Source organism: Caretta caretta, chromosome 1 (genome assembly GCF_965140235.1).
Source record: "Caretta caretta isolate rCarCar2 chromosome 1, rCarCar1.hap1, whole genome shotgun sequence".
Taxonomy (NCBI): Eukaryota; Metazoa; Chordata; order Testudines; family Cheloniidae; genus Caretta; species Caretta caretta.
Genome location: NC_134206.1, coordinates 323130161 through 323146975, shown reverse-complemented (window position 1 = coordinate 323146975; position 16815 = coordinate 323130161). Strand labels below are relative to the sequence as shown.

At 43.1% G+C, this 16815-nt stretch overlaps 1 protein-coding gene across 7 annotated transcripts in view; it reads left to right on the top strand.

The window, feature by feature from the left end:
* The window catches only part of TBC1D22A (TBC1 domain family member 22A), a 454341-nt gene that overhangs the window by 63291 nt on the left and 374235 nt on the right, over positions 1 to 16815 (top strand). For all 7 annotated transcript variants that reach the window (XM_075124482.1, XM_048836262.2, XM_048836263.2 and 4 more), the window contains one exon: positions 8898 to 8968. In XM_075124482.1, coding sequence (XP_074980583.1) covers positions 8898 to 8968 — 71 coding nt within the window. The remainder of the gene's footprint in view (positions 1 to 8897; positions 8969 to 16815) is intronic.

The following is a 16815-nucleotide window of genomic DNA, read 5'->3' as shown; positions in this document are numbered from 1 at the left end:
TGTTTGACATAGTTGTGGAAAAATTTCTCTCTCTCTCCCCTTCCCCCACCCCACAATCTCATCTTTTTCTTTTTGACACACTTTAACGCTTTCTTACCTTCGGTTTTGTGACTGATTACAACTTTCCCATTGGTCCCCTTGTTATTAAATAAAAAGTAGGTAATGAACAGGCATATGTTAAACAAAGCTTGACTTAATCTAGTGTGTATTTTGAATTGCATCATAAACTACATTGAATGAATGTTAAATTTGCAAAATCAAATACTCAAAAATTAAGGTTGTTGATATACTGGGTACTTGATATTCTGGCCTAGCAAAGGCAAAGAGTGAGAAAATAAAGCAGGATTAAGAGGTGGCCTGTAACAAGCTCTCCTCAGTCCTGCTTCTGTCTCAGTCTACAAACCACGCAAAGACCCTTTTTGCTGGTTCAACACCCTGTGAAGTTTATTTATAATTGAGTCCCACCAACTTCACAGCATATCTTTACAAGCAGGGGGAAAGCAATCTCTCTCTCCCTCTCACTGCCTGCTTTCCCCTTTTTTCACTTCCTTCTGTGCCTATTTTGTGGGTTCTGGCTAATGGCTTAATTAGCCTTTCTGCCCTGCCCCACGCACAAATTGGGCACAGGTCTGCCTGGTTAGCTCCAATCTGCTATGCCTGATTGTAGCTGTTGTGAACAGAGTGCTGACTCAGGCTTTCATAGCTAGCACTCTGTCACATGGCCCAAAAGGATGTGGACACAGAGTGAAATGGGAGCTGAAAGTGGGAGCAACAGGTAAGCGTGCACATGAGGTGCACGGGAGAATTGAGGGAGCCATAGTATACTAGGAGAAAGAGTTAGATTGGATCACTGCAGGAAAGATCTCAGTAAAAGGGGTAGTTTCTAAACTGAGATGGATTAGGAAAGGAAATAATGTAATCTCTGTCCTTTGAGGTTTTTAATGCCCGGCTTGACAAAGCCCTGACTGGGATGATTTAGTTGGGGTTGGTCCTGCTTTGAGCAGGAGGTTGGACTAAATGACCTCCTGAGGTCTCTTCCAACTCTAATCTTCTGTGATTCTATGATAGAAGAGGTCTTCTGGTGAGGCAATAGGAAAAATGGCATTTGGGATGGAGAGACTTGGGAGACTGGATTATTTTATTTCCTTACAGTATGCCATAATGGCGCAAGGAATTTATCGTTTAAACAAGGGACATTCCCTTCCCTGATGAGCTCAATCCTAGGAATAGAGAGGGAAACAGATGAGTAGGGTAAGAAAGGGGAATGACAGAAGGATTTTTTATACAAATGAATGCATTATAGGCTCTTCAAGAACGCAATCACTCAAAAGGGTGCTCGTTCTCTTCACGCAGCCGCTGAATTCCCTCCTCCCCCCCCCCCCCGTGTTGCCCTTCTTGAGCATCTTGTGTGCAGCTGCCCACTTCTGGCATCGGTATAAAGGGCCCAGGAAACCCTGAGCCCCTTCCATTCCTTCTTACTGCCTTTGACAGTCACTGGAATTGCTCTTCTTGCATTTGCAAGCTCCCTCAGTGGACAATGTTCTCTTGTATGGTAAATAGTGTTATTAAGGTTATTACTGTTTAGCTTGTTTTTTACCAGCTGAGGTTTTCGGTTGACTCCCAGGTGCTGAGGGATGCCTCAGTCACTGGGCTTCAAGCCCTGCATTTCTTACACGAAGGCTATGCTTGTGCGCTCAAATTGCTTGAGGTGCCACAGGGAAGTTCATATTGGAGAGTGTTGCCAAACGTGCAGGGACTTTAAACCTCGCAGGAAAAAGATTGTGAAGCCAAGCTATAGTTTCTATTCATCCGAGCCAGGTGAGTCGGACTTGGCACCAAGTGTCTCGGAGTTGTTAAGGAGTGCTCCTCCTACTTTCCCTGAGTCCTGACACCACTCACCATCCCCAGTGTCTAAGTAGAGGCATAAGAAGTGCACTGCCTAAAGGGAGAGAACCTTGGTATCGAAGTCTGCTAGGCAAGGGGATAAGAGCAGAGTGTAGTCTAAGTCAAAACACTCCTCTGAAGATGGCACAATTGACTCCAGCACCTTGGTAGATTCCATCAAGTCTGGAGCCGAAGGAGTCCCTTCTGCATCTGCGACACCCCACCATACTGACCACGCTGGAGGCGTTTACAACACTTGGTACTATGCTAGCCTCATGTACCCCGATTGCTCGCCCTTTGGTACCATCAAAGGTACCCCAATGCTTGCTGCTTTGTGGGCCTCAGCACCAGTCGCCAGCACTGTCTGGAAGTACACCACTGTTGTCAGCGGAAAGAGTCGTCTTCCAAATCTGAGGTCAGGTCGTACATTTCCCATCTTTGGAGCTGCTTGCTTGCTGCTCCTCCTCCAAATGTTTCCACCGTTCCATGGATCCTATCGCAGGCATGCCATTGAGTAGTTGGCCAGGAGGTCTTGGGAGCCTACGACTGTCCAGAGGGCTTTTCCCCCACTCTGTATTATATTCCAGGCACTCCTGTTCGGTGATCTTGGAAATGCCATTCCTGCTTGCAGTACTGAGCCTGGTACCAGACTCCAAGAGCTGGCTCCACAGAACGCTGCAGATCAATAAAGGGAGGAAGAGCATCCAAGCCAGTGCTGGCCACCTCCTTCCTCCTCCCCTGATGAGGCAATCTTGGGGGGGGGGGCAGGCAGGCATGTTGCCTCCCCCAGATGACTATAAGGTGCACTAGGAATCATTAGAGGGTTGCCTTAAGTCTGGGCCTACATGTGGAGGAAGTAAAAGAATCCTCTCGCTACCTGCTCAGTATTTTAGCAACTGGAGGTCTTTCCAGAGTGACTCTGACGGACAGGCTTTCCTACCTCATTTTGGGGGAGAAACCTGTTTGTCCTTATGGACAACATCACAGTGATATTTTACCTCGGCAGATAGGGAGGAGCTCGATCATTCTTCCTGTGTCAGAAAGCAATTCACCAATGGGAATTTTGCATAGTCCATTCAATCAACCTCAAGGCATCTTACCTTCTAGGGGTGCAGAATGAGCTAGTAGTTTGCCTGAGCAGGTCTTCCTCAGTCACCACAAGTGCTCTTTTCACCTGGATGTAGTCAGATGCATTTCCCAGCAGTGCCGTAGTCCCCAAATAAACCTATTTGTGAACAAGTACAACAGAAAATGTCGTCATTTCGGCTCTATACGTGGCCACAGCCTGGGTTCTGTCACAGAAGCCTTCCTGGTACCCTGTATAGGAAAGCTTTATTTTGCTTTTTCCACAATCCCACTCCTATGCAGAGTGCTACTGAAGATCATAATTAAATTAATTAATTAATATTAGCACCAGGATGGTCTCGCAAACAGTGGTTTTCCACTCTGTTGGCCCTCTCAGCGGTGACTCCAATCTCACTCCTGTTGCATCTGATCTCTCAGGACCACAGTTAGCTGCTCCACCTGAACTTGCAGTTCCTTCATTTAATGGCCTGGAAGTTTCATGGTTAAATCCCAAAGAGAAGGCTTGCTCAGAGCAAGTTTGCTGGGTCTTACTAGATAGCAGACAGGCCCTCCAACAGGTCAGCCTACTTGTTAAAATGGTTCTCTGTCTGGGCTTGTCAAACCAGAGTCTCATCAGTGCATTCATCCATCCAGTAAATACTCGACTGTCTGCTGCATCTGAAACAGCAAGGCTTAGCTATTTCTTCTATTAAGGTTCACCTGGCAGCAATATCCGCTTTCCATCCTCATGTGGATAACTGTTCTGTTTTTTCTAATGACATGACAGTTAGATTCCTTAAAGGCCTGGAAAGATTGTACCCTCAAATAAGGGAGCCTGTTTCCCCCGGAGAGTTGAACTTAGTTTTATCTAAACTTGTGGGACCAACATGCTCCTTACTACACCTTTCCTGGAAGGTGGTTTTCCGAAGGTGGAGACCTAAGCCCTGAGGTAAGTGGGATACCAAGGAGGGTGCAACAGGGGAGACCTCCTGATCCCTACTGAGAAGGTAGGGCAATCAGCTAGTTATCTTAGGTGCCTGTACACGAATGCAAGAAGCCTGGGAAACAAGCAGGAAGAACTGGAAGTTCTGTTACAGTCAAGGAACTGGTGATGTGGTGGGAATAACAGAGACTTGGTGGGATAACTCACATGACTGGAGCACTGTCATGGATGGGTGTAAACTGTTCAGGAAGGACAGGCAGGGGAGAAAAGGTGGAGGAGTTGCACTTTACGTAAGAGAGCAGTATGATTGCTCAGAGCTCCAGTATGAAACTGGAGAAAAGTCTGAGAGTCTTAAAGTTTAGAGGCAAGAGTAACAAGGGTGGTGTCGTGGTGAGCATCCACTTTAGACCACCAGAACAGGAGGATGAGGTAGACAAGGCTTTCTTCCGACAATGAACCAAAGTTTCCAGATCACAGGCTCTAGTTTTCATGGGGGACTTCAATCAACCTGACATCTGCTGGGAGAGCAATGCAGCAGTGCACAGACAATCCAGGAAGTTTTTGGAGAGCAATGGGGACAACTTCCTGGTGTAAGTGCTGGAGGAACCAACTAGGGGCCATGCTCCTCTTGACCTGCTGCTCACAAACAGAAGAATTGGTAGGGGAAGTAGAAGTGGGTGGCAATCTGGGCAGCGGTGACCATGAGATGGTAGAGTTCAGGATCCTGACACAGGGAAGAAAGGAGAGCAGCAGAATATGGACCCTGGACTTCAGAAAAGCAGACTTTGACTTCCTCAGGGAACTGATGGGCAGGATCCCCTGGGAGGCTGGAGTCCAGGAGCACTGGCTGTATTTTAAATTAGTCTTATTGAGAGTGAAGGAACAAATCATCCCAATGTACAGAAAGAATAGTAAATATGGCAGGCGTGTTTACAGAGAAATCTTCGGTGAGCTTAAACACAAAAAGAAAGCTTACAAGAAGTGGTAACTTGGTCAGGACTAGGGAGGAGTATAAAAATATTGCTTGAGCAGGCCAAAGCACACTTGGAGTTGCAGCTAGCAGGGGATGTGAAGGGTAACAAGAAGGGTTTATACAGATATGTTAGCAACAAGAAGAAAGTCATGGAAATATAGTGCCCATCTTTAAAAAAGGGATGAAGGAGAATCCACGGAGCTACAGACCGGTCACTCCCACCTTTGACCCTTTCCAAAATAGCCTGCAATGCTTGCAAGAGCATTAGCAATATACAATGCTGATCTGCCTTCTCCAGGGAACCCCTTGAGGGAGGGGGCCAATGGGTGTGACAGCCTCACCTCAGTCCCTGGGAAAATCATGGAGCAGATCCTCAAGGAATCCATTTTGAAGCACTTGGAGGAGAGGAAGGTGATCAGGAACAATCAACATGGATTCACCAAGGGCAAGTCATGCTTGACCTACTTGATTGCCTTCTATGATGAGATAACCAGTTCTGTGGATATGGGGAAAGCGGTGGATGTGATATATCTTGCCTTTAGCAATGCTTTTGATATGGTCTCCCACAGTATTCTTGCCAGCAAGTTAAAGAAGTATGGGCTGGATGAATGGATTATAAGGTGGATATAAAGCTGGATAGATTGTTGGGCTCAACGGGTAGTGATCAACGCCTCGATATCTAGTTGGCAACCGGTATCAAGCGGAGTGCCCGGGGTCTGTCCTGGGGCTGGTTTTGGTCAACATCTTCATTAATGATCAGGATGATGGGATGGATCTTACCCTCAGCAAGTTTGCAGAGGACACTTCAAATTTTTATATCAATCAATTTACTTGCCTGTATCTTAAACCACATGGAAATAGGGGTGAGGAACAACTATACATATTGAATGTTAGACAAGCACTGATTTTTTTTTATCTGGACAGGACCAAATCATTTCAGCTGTCAATCCAGCTGTTTGTCGCCAAAGCGGACAGAATGAAAGGTCCTGCACAAAGAATTTAATTTTGGGTAACTTCTTGTATCTGCCCATGTTACAATCCAGCAGGTGTCTCTCCTCCAGACAAGCTGACTGCCTATTCCACAAGACTGTAAGCATCCTCAACGACATTCCTAGTGCAGGACTCTTGCTGGACTCTTGCAAAGCAGCAACCTTGTCATCTGTGTTTAATTTCTCCTCCCATTATACCATCAGTCAATATTCAAGAGATCATGTCAATTTTGGTCAATCAGTACTGCAGAACCAGAACTCTGGTCCCTCTAACTAAGAATGGAATGCACATGTGCAATCACTCGAAGAAAAAATGGGTTCTCACCTTTTGTAATCTTCAAGATCTGTTGCACATGTCCATTCCACGACCTGCCTTCCTATCTGTCTGCATTGAAGGTTCCAGAAAGGAGGAACTGAGGAGGCTCAAGGTCAGCTGCGCCCTCTATACCAACACCAGCACCGTGTGGCAGTGGTGGGCGCTTGAGCTGTCCCAACAAGTACCACTGAGAAAAGAATTTCTGGTGACTGTGGGGTGTGTGCACACACAGAGAGTGGAATGCAACACATCTCGAAGAACAACAGTTATGAAAGGTTAGTAATCCCCCCCATATCAGAAGTAGATTTTAAGAACGATTTTGAAGTGGTGAAGATACGGGCCTTATGAATGAATTCAGGAAGGTGCAATCTTACATAGAAGGTAATGAAGGGATAAAGATGACTGTTTGAGAGGCAACAAATGGGATGATGGGGGTGATAACGCTGGCTGAGACAGAAGGCAACATGAAGCTTTACTAAGGAGAATAAGTAGAGAACTAGATTTATATATAAGCCTTGAAATAGGTGACCAGCAATTACAACTTGATGCAATAACAGATGGTAGGCAGTGGATGAATTCTAGGAGGGGTGGGGGATGCAATCAGACTAAGTAATGGAGATAATTTTAACAGGTGCATTTTGTATGGAATGAAGAGTGACTGGGTATGTTTGAGAAGCCAGAGACGAGGGTATTTGTCATTGCTGAGGCAGGCTATGGGGGCCTGAATGAGAGACTTTGATGTGGAGGCAGAAGAAAAGGAGGAATCTTGTACATGTAGAGGCATAAGAATGATTTGAATATGGCTTGGAAGTGTGGAGCAAAGGAGGGGAAGAAGTCACAAACATCCATCAGTCCTGAACTATGTGGAAAGTTTATGGTATTGCTGACAGTATTAGGGAAAGAAGAAAATGGAGAAAGCTTGAGAGGAAATGTCAGGAGTTTGATTTTGCTAGTATTCATTTTCTTTGACAATAAGACCCCAAACAGATGTTAGAGACAAGCTAAGATTGAGGATTGAAAGTGAGAGAGTGCTGATGGAGAGAAATTTGTCAATAATCAGCATAGATATGATACTTGAAGCCATTTAAGCATGAGATCTCCCAGTTACAGATGGTAGCTTTCCAGAGTTTTGGTCCAAGGGAAACTACCTGTGCCAATAAACTCAGCCCACAAGGTTTAAAAATTGGCTTTCTCAAAGACTGGTGACTCAAGTAATTTTAAATAAAATCTCATTAAATCTAATAGGAGTGATATCTTTTATTTATTTTATTTATTTAATTAAATCGATTTGAGTAGGAAAGACTCAACTCATTCAGTAAAACCACTCAGTGAAGTGGCAGATGGGAAAAAAAAAATCCTTGTCTGTTTCATAGAGTAATGCAAAGCTTTTGCACACAGCAGTGACTTTGGGATTTTTGAAATATACAAAATCTTTTAAAATGTTCACATAACTGTAAGAAATATTAAGGTTGTGTCAGTCATTTCAAGCAGAGGAAGGTAGGGCATCGTTTTTACTCCCAGTTCAGGAGAACATATGGCTATTTCTGTCTTAACGGTGACTCTCCCTACCCTTAAAAGTTGAAAACTTAAAAAAAAAAAAATCAATCCTCATCCAGAGAACATTAAAAATGACATTTGAAGACGCATTTGTGAAACTTCTTGAAAGCTGTGTACAGGAAGTAAACCCAGAGCTCCAACAGGAACAAAGCTATGTTCTTAAAAAAAGCAACAGCACTAGCTTGTGGTGACAAACCTTGTGATTTAACAATAGTCAAGAATATGCTATAAGCTGTCACAGTTAGAGGAGGCACTTGCTTTGTCTCCTCAGAGTCCCCATCATCTAATAATTTGTTTTCTGTACTTCTGGGTTTTCTTATTACAATTTTTGGGGTGGAAGTTTTCAAAGACTGACTAGAATGTAAAAATTGTGTATATTTATGTGTAGAACCTAAATCAATAAATCTAATCACTTGGCCATAATGTAGGATTTTCATCCTCACTTTCTGCCTACAATGAGAAGCAGCAAGAGACTGTCTTGCTTATAATTAAATCCTGAAGTTCTAGGTTTCTTAACAGGCATTGTTATGTATCTCTTGTCATTAAATATTTTTCATACTTTTTTGTTTTCACAACATTTTCATGCATTTTATAGATTAAACACAGAATTCGTACAGGAAAGTAATGAAAGTGCTTCTGGCTGGATAGATGTTCAGTGGTTTTAGAGGGTATTGTATTTGGTTTAGTTGGATATACTGTGTTGGATATGCTCTCTTGGAAACAGTTCTCTAGAGAACTGTTTATAAAGTTATAAAGTATGACTGGAAATGGAAATAACTTTTTTAAATTTAAGATTAAATTCCAGCATCAGAAAGTGAAACATTGCTGTTTGGGTTGCTACTAATTGTCACCTTTTAATCAACATCAGTATATGTAGAGCCTACATCAAGTCTCTCTTGTGCATATTAATATACAACATGTATGGTAAGAAATAACAGTAGGTAAATATACCAGGAAACTACCTTATCACACCAAATATCTATTTTTCCTAGGCACCTGTATGGATTCTCATATGCAATACCTTTTTAATTCACAGCAATATTGTGTAATTCTGATTTTACTTGTATTTTGATAAATATTATTAACAACTTTGTATTAATTTGCTTGTATTGATAAATATTCATTAGTAAAGTGTTGTTGACTTCTCATGAAATTGATTTTGTTTGACAGATGAATTACGGAAGCTGAGTTGGTCTGGAATTCCTAAACCGGTTCGCCCGATCACGTGGAAGCTTCTTTCAGTAAGTTCTGTTTGTGGCAATAATTGCTTTGTTTCTGTCACTGAAGAATTTTGCTGGAGTTATAGCCTATTAGTGATACTCCAAATTATTGCATCATGTTACTGACTGGTAAAAGCAAAGAATACAGTTATATTATTTGTTCAGTTTCAAGCTTGTTTTGTCAAATTAGGAGGCAATGACAATAAGCAGTAAATAACTGGTGTACTTTAATTTTTTTTGTTTAAATGTGTGTATTCAAAATTGTTAGCTTCCCACAAAAGGTATGATGTATTCTAGCTAAGAGTGTTTAGTTAGCAAAGTGTGAACTTGAAAATCATCGTCATAAATATGTGTTTTACCTATTTTCTATCTGTACATGATGGGGGGGTAGGGGAAGGGAGTGGTAAAGCCACTTGCATTGAAAAGACTCAGTGCTTACACTGTAGAGAATGTAGAAGAGACTTTATCAGCAAATGTTCATGAACTTAAGGTCTGTTTAACATTCTGAGCTATGCACACAAGAGTTTAACACTGTTAAATTTTTCAGGGAAGGCTTAGATTGTATTCCCTGATGATTTATTTTTTCAAAAAAGGAAAGCTAAGTGTTCACTTCAGATTGGGTCTGATTTTCAGCGTTAGAAAGGAAATCAGACGCAATCTCTCTTGCTAATGAGTCCTAATAAATTGGTTGTGTAGTGCTTTCTAATTCTAAATGCACATGCAGTTTTTAACAGAGAATATTTATTAATTAAATAGTCTCTTGCAATTAAAATTAAGCACAGTGTGCAATCACTTTTATTTTATATTTCAAAATTTGAAGTCAGAGCTTTGAACTGAGTAATGTGAGTTTCTCTTGAAACTGAGGGCATGTCTACACATAGGACAGTTAAACTGATTGTTTACATAGGGAGTTTAATCTGCAGCATATGAGTTAATACACTTTGAAATTGCTTGCATACACATGAGGGAATTCATTGTAGTACACTCAGGGCCGGCTCCAGCTATTTTGCTGCCCCAAGCGGACAAAAAAAACAAAACAAAAACCAAGCCTGGTTGAGCTGCCACCGAAGTGCCGCTGAAGAGGAAGAGAGGGGCTGCAGGGCCCACTGCCGAGTTGCTGCTGAAAAACTGGCTGTGCCGCCCCGATGACGGACGGAGTGCCACCCCTTTCTATTGGCCACCCCAGGCACCTGCTTCCTTTTCTGGTGCCTGGAGCCGGCCCTGAGTACACTGACTCTGTATTTAGCATGAACTGTGGAGTCCTCTTTCAAAGTGAATTAACTTTGCTGGAAAGCGAGTTAGTCCGGACTATTGTTTGTATGCATGCAATGCTGCTGCGAGCTACTTTGGTAGTCTTCCACTGGCTATGCGTGCCATGCTCTGCCCTGCGGTCAAGTTGACTGGATGCCGCCACCCCTGCTTATAAGATGGTGCACAGCCAGACTTCATCCATTTGCTCCTGGATCCCAGTTGATCACAATACCTGTGATGATGCGGCGTAAGGTCCTACAATATGTTTTGAGCAACTACTTGGAGCTGTGCCAAGATGCTGGTTCTTATCGCCATTTGGGGAGAAGTATTGGTGCATGAAGCTCCTGTGGCCAGCCTACAGAACAAAGACCGTTTTGTGGATCTTACTGGGCAGATGTCCACAAGGGGCCATGACTGGGATGCTGAACAGTGCTGGATAAACACCTGCTTGCACAGGAGCTGCACAGGATTTTACATAACTACGTAATCACTCAAAACCAGGCAACTTGAGGAGCCTGCTGGTCACTGCTTCACTACCCCCACACTTCCCTGAATATGACTACCAAGACTTATTGAAGGATAAGCATGAGAAGCCCAGTAAAGAGATGTCTCTGGAAAGCCAAAATCTGTTTGCGACTAATGCTGGCTAGGGAAAAGGAAAGCCTGATTCCTGCCCTGATGTACTCAATCCTGAATCCCAGCAACTCAGACTAGGATTGAGGAGGCTGATCCTATGGAGGGAACTGTGGCGTGTGAGGGTTTTTAAAATTACTTAATTTACCTTTTAAGTTTTTAATTCACTGCTGCTGTTCTGCTATACTGCCATAGAATATCAGGGTTGGAAGGGACCTCAGGAGGTCATCTAGTCCAACCCCCTGCTCAAAGCAGGACCAATCCCCAATTAAATCATCCCAGCCAGGGCTTTGTCAAGCCTGACCTTAAAAACTTCTAAGGAAGGAGATTCTACCACCTCCCTAGGTAACGCATTCCAGTGTTTCACCACCCTTCTAGTGAAAAGTTTTTCCTAATATACAACCTAAACCTCCCCCACTGCAACTTGAGACCATTACTCCTTGTTCTGTCATCAACTACCATTGAGAACAGTCTAGATGCATCCTCTTTGGAACCCCCTTTCAGGTAGTTGAAAGCAGCTACCAAATCTCCCCTCATTCTTCTCTTCCGCAGACTAAACAATCCCAGTTCCCTCAGCCTCTCCTCATAACTCATGTGTTCCAGTCCCCTAATCATTTTTGTTGCCCTCCGCTGGACTCTTTCCAATTTTTCCACATCCTTCTTGTAGTGTGAGGCCCAAAGCTGGACACAGTACTCCAGATGAGGCCTCACCAACGTCGAATAGAGGGGAACGATCACGTCCCTCGATCTGCTGGCAATGCCCCTACTTATACATCCCAAAATGCCATTGGCCTTCTTGGCAACAAGGGCACACTGTTGACTCATATCCAGCTTCTCATCCACTGTAACCCCTAGGTCCTTTTCTGCAGAACTGCTGCATAGCCATTCGGTCCCTAGTCTGTAGTGGTGCATGGGATTCTTCCGTCCTAAGTGCAGGACTCTGCACTTGTTCTTGATGAACCTCATCAGATTTCTTTTGGCTCAATCCTCTAATTTGTCTAGGTCCCTCTGTATCCTATCCCTACCCTCCAGCGTATCTACATCTCCTCCCAGTTTAGTGTCATCTGCAAACTTGCTGAGGGTGCAATCCACACCATCCTCCAGATCATTAATGAAGATATTGAACAAAACCGGCCCGAGGATTGACCCTTGGGCACTCCACTTGATACCGGCTGCCAACTAGACATGGAGCCATTGATCACGACCCGTTGAGCCCAACAATCTAGCCAACTTTCTATCCACCTTTATAGTCCATTCATCTAGCCCATACTTCTTTAACTTGCTGGCAAGAATACTGTGGGAGACCGTGTCAAGCTTTGCTAAAGTCAAGGAACAACACGTCCACTGCTTTCCCCTCATCCAGAGAGCCAGTTATCTTGTCATAGAAGGCAATTAGATGAGTCAGGCATGACTTGCCCTTGGTGAATCCATGCTGACTGTTCCTGATCACTTTCCTCTCATGTAAGTGCTTCAGGATTGATTCTTTGAGGACCTGCTCCATGATTTTTCCAGGGACTGAGGTGAGGTTGACTGGCCTGTAGTTCGCAGGATCCTCCTTCTTCCCTTTTTTAAAGATGGGCACTACATTAACCTTTTTCCAGTCGTCCAGGACCTCCCCTTGATCGCCATGAGTTTTCAAAGATAATGGCCAATGGCTCTGCAGTCACATCTGCCAACTCTGTTAGCACTCTCGGATGCAGCGCATCCGACCCCATGGACTTGTGTTCGTTCAGCTTTTCTAGATCGTCCCGAACCACTTCTTTCTCCACAGAGGGCTGGTTACCTCCTCCCCATGCCGTGCTGCCCAGTGCAGCAGTCTGGGAGCTGACCTTGTTCGTGAAGACAGAGGCAAAAAAAGCATTGAGTGCATCAGCTTTTTCCACATCCTTTGTCACTAGGTTGCCTCCCTCATTCAGTAAGGGACCCACACTTTCCTTGACTTTCTTCCTGTTGCTAACATACGTGAAGAAACCCTTCTTGTTACTCTTAACATCTCTTGCTATCTGCAACTCCAGGTGTGATTTGACCTTCCTGATTTCACTTCTGCATGCCCGAGCAATATTTTTATACTCTTCCCTGGTCATTTGTCCAATCTTCCACTTCTTGTAAGCTTCTTTTTTGTGTTCAAGATCAGCAAGGATTTCACTGTTAAGCAAAGCTGGTCGCCTGCCATATTTACTATTCTTTCTACACATCGGGATGGTTTGTCCCTGTAACCTCAATAAGGATTCTTTAAAATACAGCCAACTCTCCTGGACTCCTTTCCCCCTTATGTTATTCTCCCAGGGGATCCTGCCCATCAGTTCCCTGAGGGAATCAAAGTCTGCTTTTCTGAAGTCCCGGGTCCATATTCCGCTGGTCTCTTTTCTTCCTTGTGTCAGGATCCTGAACTCGACCATCTCATGTTACTGCCTCCCAGGTTCCCATCCACTTTTGCTTCCCCTACTAATTCTGTTCCAGATGACTCATGGCCATAGTCGTTGTAGGTAGATGAGGGCTAGAAGTTGACTCTACATTTCATTTTAGACTACTTGCTCCACTTGAAACAACAAGGCCTAATTCTGTCCTCTGTTAGGGTCCATATGGTGGAAAATTTAGCTCTCCACCTGTGAGTGAATGGCTGTTCTGTTTTCTCAAACTCTATCTGTAGTCATATCCTTAATGACCTGGAGAGATTATACCCCCAGGAACGGCAGCCACTCCTTCCTTGGGACCTCAACTTGGTGTTGGCAAGGCTAACAGGACCTCCGTTTGAACTGCTGGTAATGTGCTCTACATATCCTGGAAGGTGGCTTTTCTGGCGGCCATTACTTCTGCCAGAAGGATCTCGGCGATCCAAGCCCTTACATCGGAACCACCTTTATACAGTCTCCTTCAAGGACAAGGTTCAATTGCAGCCACATTCTCCATTCCTTCCAAAGGTGATGTTGCAATTCCATAGTAAGCAGGATATCTTCCTGTCAGTCTTCTATCCAAAGCCACATGCCAATAGAGGGGAACAGAGACTCCACTCGCTGGATGTCAGATTTGCACTTGCCTTCTGCATAGAAAGGACTATGTCATTTTGGAAATCTATTTAGCTTTTTGTAATCACTGCAGACCGAATGAAAGGCCTTCCAGTCTCAGCCCAGAGAATTTCTTCATGAATCACTTTCTGTATCCACATATGCTATGACCTGGCAAAGGTCCCATCTCTTCTTGCCCTGACTGCACACTCTCTACAATGGCTCAAGCTTCTTTGGTGGCATTTGTAGATCAAGTATCTGTACAGAAAATTTGCAGAGCAGCGTGGTCATCAGTCCACACCTTTTCATCTCATTATGACATCATCCAACAGGGTAGAGAGGATGCTGGATTTGGCTGAGCTGTGTTACAATTAGCATGTCAATAAACTCCGAACCCTCCGCCTGCATTACTGCTTGGGAGACACCAACACTTAAATGGACACAAGCAAGCACTCGAAGAAAACAAACAGTTACTAACCTTCTGTAACTGTTCTTCAAGATGTGCTGCTCATGTTCGTTCCCAACCCCCCCCCCCCCCCACTTGTCCCTCTGTTGGAGTTAGCCGGCAAGAAGGAACTGAAGGGACTATGGGTCGGTGGGCCCCTTTATACTGCTGCTATGAGTGCTTGACCCTAGGGGGCAGCAGAGCTGACCCAGCTGATACCACTGAAGGAAAAAAACTCGAGATAAGCACACACCTACATTGGAATGGACATGAGCAACACGTCTTGAACAACAGTTATGGAAGGTTAGTAATCATTTTTCCACCCTCCCCTCCTTGAATTAACAGCTGGATGTACAGCTGCTCAATTTCAAGCCTGAGACTCAAAATGAGAGTAATAGATGTCCCTGACAACATTGCCCAGCTGTTTTTGTATTGGTCACCTTGCCGGCTGCTGAAACCACTCCGTATTTCAGCCTCCCACATGCTGCTAAGGCTTCTCCTTTATTTTCACAAATACTATGCAAAATACGTTCTGCCAAGCTATCTGTGAATGGCTTAATTAACCAGGGAAACAAAGGATAAGCCAGGTCTCCCAGGATAACCAGAGCAATAGCCATACCATTAATGTCCATAGTGTTCCCTGGGGGCAAACAGTTCTTTCTCCATTAATTTAAATACAGCAGTGTTCCAAAAGGTCCTAGCGTCATGGACCCTTCCAAACCACCTAGTATGTGTCTGTAAACCTGGCATGGTGGTTGACCAGTCTTTCAAGCCCCATGAGGAAATACCCCTTTCTGTTTATAAATTCTGAGCTATGGTGGGGCAAATAATAGGCACATGGTTCCCATCAATTGACCCAAAACAATTTGGGAACCCCATGCATGCAAAACCATCAGCGACTTCCTGAGCATTACTAAGCTCGATTACCCAGTACAACAGTACCTTTTCTAATTTGTATTCTAATACTAAGTAGGGTCTTCCTGGGTCACTTATTTGATAGGAGACCATCAAAGAATGCTTCTGGTGACTTTCCTCATGGAGTTGGTATTTAATCAATGCTCTACTACATTTTTAGGAAGGTGACACAAAAAACAAAGGTCCTGAGTGCTAATGGTATCAAAAGATCTCATGATACTTTTTCGGATGGTAGGAATGTTAATCTTACTGACCAAATTGTATCTTCTACTTATTTCTTTTTCATCTAGTGGTAAATCTCCCTGCAATATCAATTGGATACTGTAGTCTTCACTTCCTGTTTTAACTACTGTGTAGGGGAGGTGTTACTTCAGTATGATACTTTGTATGCTCACTTCCATGCAGGTCATTTGGAAAAGAAGAACATTAAACAAAACTAAACTGAGGAGTGGTAACAATTGTAGTTTGGAATTGGTCAGAAGACTGGTTTTAAAAAATATAAACCATTTGTTTGGGGCCAGAGACAGATCCCCTCATCTTGTAAATCTAGTATTAAAGGTACATACGCTAAAAAGCAATTTACTATTAACAAATTGAGAGGCTTCTCACTAAACCTCTGGTTATGTAATGTTACTGTGTCTGTTCAAAACAATTTCCAATATGGAAAACATTTGAGAGTCAAGAAAATGCTCAGGGACTGCCACTATCATGTCTAATAGAGGCAACACTTTATAAAAATAAAAGGAGTACTTGTGGCACCTTAGAGACTAACCAATTTATTTGAGCATGAGCTTTCGTGAGCTACAGCTCACTTCACGAAAGCTCATGCTCAAATAAATTGGTTAGTCTCTAAGGTGCCACAAGTACTCCTTTTCTTTTTGCGAATACAGACTAACACGGCTGTTCCTCTGAAACCTGTCTTTATAAAAATAGTCACTCTATTCTTAAAGCCAGAATTCAATATTTAACTTAACACAAAGCATTGAGACAAGATTTTGAATTCAGAGAGCCTGCATCTTGAGACTAAATGCTGATGTAATTTAAAATATCTGGAACCAGCTATATGTCGGCATATTTCAAAAGATATGGTCTCAGTGAGGTACCTGTTGTAGGGGTGAAAGATCTGGAGATGTTATGTTTGATAGCCTCCTAAAATAGGATTAATTTTAAGAATACATTCTTGTTCTGTTGGAGAGAGAGCCTCACTGTGTCCTAGTTTTCTGTTAAAGCCATCCATACTTCATGCCAAGCTACGTTCGTAGTGTACTGAAAATGGAGGACTTTACCAAATTGTAACAACATTTTGTGTATCTTAAGATAGTGATTCAGTGCGTCCATCAAAAAATTGCTATTAAACAAAGAGGAAAAAAATTAAGTTAATACTGTAATTTTCTGACTGGTGGGAGGGGGAGGAATAATATATAATTGATCAATTCTTAATATTCTACAAAAATGATTGAGATTGTTCTTTATCTTTTTAATGTGTTATCTTTTTTAAAAAAGAAACAAAACAAACAAAAATCCAAAGAAATAGACTAGAAAACCATCCAATGATTGTTTCATGTTACAAAACAAAGCATAAATATTAGCAATTATAAAGAATAATTTAGTTTGTAACA